The sequence below is a fragment of the Ostrea edulis genome, chromosome 6 (assembly GCF_947568905.1).
Source record: "Ostrea edulis chromosome 6, xbOstEdul1.1, whole genome shotgun sequence".
NCBI classification, from domain to species: Eukaryota; Metazoa; Mollusca; class Bivalvia; order Ostreida; family Ostreidae; genus Ostrea; species Ostrea edulis.
In genome coordinates, this window is record NC_079169.1 from 24,684,430 (window position 1) to 24,688,560 (window position 4,131).

The window sequence follows — 4,131 nt, forward strand, 5'->3', positions numbered from 1 at the left end:
TTTCTTTCTCAAAATAAATAGTTTTTTACGATATCATCTCATTTGATCAACCAAATGACTTAATGAAATCGATTTTGAATGTTTTTCAAAACGATGAAATTAAAACCGCTTTTATTGAATCATTTGTTTGATTAAATTTTAAGATTTTACCAAAAAGCATTCATTTAGAAAATAACATTTGCATCTTCTCGACATCTTTCCATCGACTTACAACAAATATCATCGTTTAAAAGTCGTGTAGTAACCGGCCCAGTTTCATAAAACTAACTTACGACTAAGATCTAACTTAAGACATAAATTTTTCCTAAGTTCATTCCTTATCCGTTTCACAAAAGGTGTCGTATCTTAGGATTTTCATAAGTTCTTTTGTAACTTTACGACAGGTAAGTATGTGTCTCAAGTTCAAACTAAATATGGCGGCGGCCTTTATTTTGCTGTGTCGTCGTCAGGTTAGACGAGAAAGGCAGTTCAGACAGGGACGGATCCAGGAATTGTGGTTACGGGGTCGCCACTTTATAAGGCAGGGGGTCTGGGGGCAAAGCCCCGAAAGCTCCTTGATTTTACAGATTTTATAGGGCTTGAAATATATCTTCTATTTAGTCTTTTGTACTATTTTCTATCAATTTTTTATGAGGTGAAATTAATAAAATGACGCAAATTTTAAGTGTTTTTGGAAAAAATTAAGTTCTCACAATAAAGTAATTCAAAAAATCAATATATTTTGTCATTCATTTCTCCGGGAGTGGAAGAAATTATTGCTTCTTACATTGTTTTGTACATTTTTCTAAACAAGATACCACGATTTACGTTAAGTTTGAAAAATTTAGGGGGGGGGGGGGGTTATGCCACGGGGAATTTCCAATTGGTGACTGCTGATCTCCACGGCATCAGTAAGTCCAACGTTTCCTGAATAGTTAGAGACGTTTCTTCTTTACTTTCAAACATGAGCCCTAACTACATCAAGATGCCTGAAGGAGATGTAGAGGGCTTAGTGGTTCTTGGAAGGTTCCTTAACGAGAGTATCAACCCCACCCGGAATCCCAGAAACACACGTGTTTCCAATTATAGCTTGAATTTTGTCCTCTATTGGAGTGATTTCTACTTCTCTGGGCAGGGGACAACGCCTGTTTTTCGCTGCTCTCGTCTATTCAACGCTATCTTCGTTTTCGTATCGTTCGTTGAGCAGCTCCATTTCATTTTTAGCTCAACAACTGTCCTTTCATGGGAGGTATTAACTGTGTTTACCTTTACTGTAATTTCTTTCCATTATCTTTTTCTTAGCTGAATTTGTAACGCTGGAGTTGTTTGGAAATAGCACTTCTTATCTTTTTTCTACCTCCTCAGTTAAATTTTCTATTTCTGCCGTTGAGATATTAGGATTTCTTTTTGACGGCGACATGTTTTCATTTCGAGCATGGCATGGGTTGTGTGGCTCGATTTATTCGTTGAATTGGATAGCGAGTTGAACAATAAAATCAATTAAACATGACAGACTGTCAATTATTGGAAATGTGTTGAATTTCTACATGTAGTTGCAATATCGGGCTGAAACAGGTGACAGCCCCCCCCCCCCACCCCCCCCCCCCCCCCCCCCCCCCCCCCCCCCCCCCCCGATGAAACTATGTACCAATGTCACACTTAATTGTTTGCAGTGTGTATCTAATAAGGTTTTATTTCAATTACCATTTTTTAAGGATTAATTTACACTACCGGTATTTAAACTGTAAATGCAAAATCTGAAAACACTGATTACCTGTTCTGATATACAAATATTTAATATATATCTTGGGAAAAGAGATTTCTTATGAACGTTTCGTGAAACAGTTGTGGATATTCTTAAGAAATTCGTAAGTTAGAACTTAAGAATATCTTACGACATATCTTAAGATATATCTTAGGAAAGTTTTATGAAACTGGGCCTACGAGTGATTCTTTTCAAATCGGTATCCATCATTTGGCATAAGTCGATGATCAAATGAAGTGGTAGTTAAAATTTTGAAACAATCTCCATGTCGTTCATATAATCTAAAGGATTGTTTCTATCACTGAACTGCCTTTCTCGTCTAAGTTGACGATGACACAGCAAAATAAAGGCCGTCGCCATATTTTGTTTGGACTTAAGACACCTACTTACCTGTCGTAAAGTTACGAAAGAACTTATGAAAATTCTAAGATACGACACTTTTTGTGAAACGGATAAGGAATGAACTTAGAAAAAATTTATGTCTTAAGTTAGACCTTAGTCGTAAGTTAGTTTTGTGAAACAGGGCCGGGTTTCACAAAACTATCTTAAGATTGTCATAAGATAGATCGTAAGAGTGTCTTAAGATCTGACTTATGACAATCATAAGATACGACAGAACCGTTTTACAAAACTATCTTAACTTCAAGAAATCTTACGATAGGTCTTAGAACGTTGTTACATGTATACTCGTTACATTGTAAAATACCGTGTTTCCTTTATAATCTTATAACTGCATGGATGAATTTAAATGTTACATGTAAATGAAAGATTAAAGTATATAAAAATATAAATAGGAAGTTGAAATATCGCGATTTTAGGCATTTGTAATTATCTAATATATTTATAAAATTTGATACATTGTACTTCTTTTCTAAATCCTGTGACCTACACTGTACTCTTTATTTTCGTATTTCAAAAGTTATATTCGATTTGTGTACTATTTGATTTCAGAAATTGTGATGCAAAAATGAAAACAATGAATGATATTTTTTATAGAAAGACTATATAAAAATCTACTTTTCTGACGACATCTGCACACTATCTCACCGTCTTCAAGACTCCCAACATCAAGCCTCCAACCTAGAAGCAACAGCAATGAGAATCAACTCCATACAAACTGACGCTATCAAGATAAACAACTTGGAAGTAGAGGACATCAAAGACTTCACCTACTTAGGAAGTATTGTCAGTACATCAGGGGGCACAGACGAAGGCATCAAAGCAAGAAAAAGGAAGGCCCAGCAAGCTTTTGCCATGTTAAGACCAGTATGGCGAAAGAAGGCACTGAGAACACGCACCAAGATTAGAATCTTCAACACCAACGTGAAGTCTGTTCTACTATATGGGTCTGAAACCTGGAGAGAAACATCAACATCCATGAAATCAGTCCAGGTTTTTGTAAACAAGTGCCTGAGAAACATCCTCGGGATAAGGTGGCCAGATGTTATAAGCAATGCAAACCTGTGGAAGAGGACCAACCAACAACCAGTAGAAATCACTATCAGAACACGCAGATGGAACTGGATAGGGCATACACTGAGGAAACCCAGTACTAACATCACAAAACAAGCCCTAGAATGGAATCCACAGGGACAGAGAAAGCGGGGACGGCCAAAGAACACCTGGCGCAGGGTATTAACATCAGACCTGAAGAAAATTGGCAAGACCTGGGGAGAAGCTAAGACCATTGCACAAGACAGAGGGAGATGGAAAGCCACTGTAGTCGCCCTATGTTCCCCATGGGACGAAGTGAATTAATGATGATAATGATATAAAAATCTGATATATCTTTCATTTTCTCCCCCATTCCTTTCCTCCGAAAATAGAATATTTGCTTAACTAATTTGAAATATAAAGAAGAAGAAAAATCTAGGATTGTTGCGTTTGTTACAAGTTGTTTTATTCAAGAAAATAATATACTGAATACAATAAAGGTATTTAGTAAATCAGGGTGTGGGTAGATAGGGAAAACCAAAGACACAAGTAATACTTCATAACGAACGACGCATTAATCGAACGAAACGCGTACATGTGTTTGACTATACATGTACAGTGTATACTAGGCGCAAAGACTTTCCTATGTGAAAAAGTCTATAACTGAATGAAATGAAATAGTACGAAAACTGACCAAAACATAAAAACGTGGAGAAATAGATTCACACAACACTGCTTTTGTGCCTACAAACAATAAATAAGGTGAAGATAACGAACAGTGATCAATCTCACAACTCCTATAAGCAAAACAAAATACGTTTAATTGTGAACACATGGCAGCTACGAAGTCTGTGTGCATACATTCAGACAAATCGGTGTCAAAAGATTTAAGATGTCTATGAAACGATGTCCAAACTTTTCAGTTCTTTGACAAGGTGGAGGGAAAAAAAGAC

At 36.5% G+C, this 4,131-nt stretch overlaps 1 protein-coding gene across 1 annotated transcript; it reads left to right on the top strand.

Moving 5' to 3' along the window:
- The first annotated feature begins 2,839 nt into the window (after positions 1 to 2,839).
- On the top strand, positions 2,840 to 3,502 carry LOC125647072 (uncharacterized). The gene has a single exon (XM_048873763.1). It carries the CDS (start codon positions 2,840 to 2,842, stop codon positions 3,500 to 3,502), a length of 663 nt encoding a protein of 220 aa, XP_048729720.1.
- The last annotated feature ends 629 nt before the right edge of the window (positions 3,503 to 4,131 follow it).

Bases quoted from the DNA above. Each gene is read 5' to 3' on its own strand.
- LOC125647072 (XM_048873763.1), top strand. From the start codon at position 2,840: ATGAGAATCAACTCCATACAAACTGACGCTATCAAGATAAACAACTTG.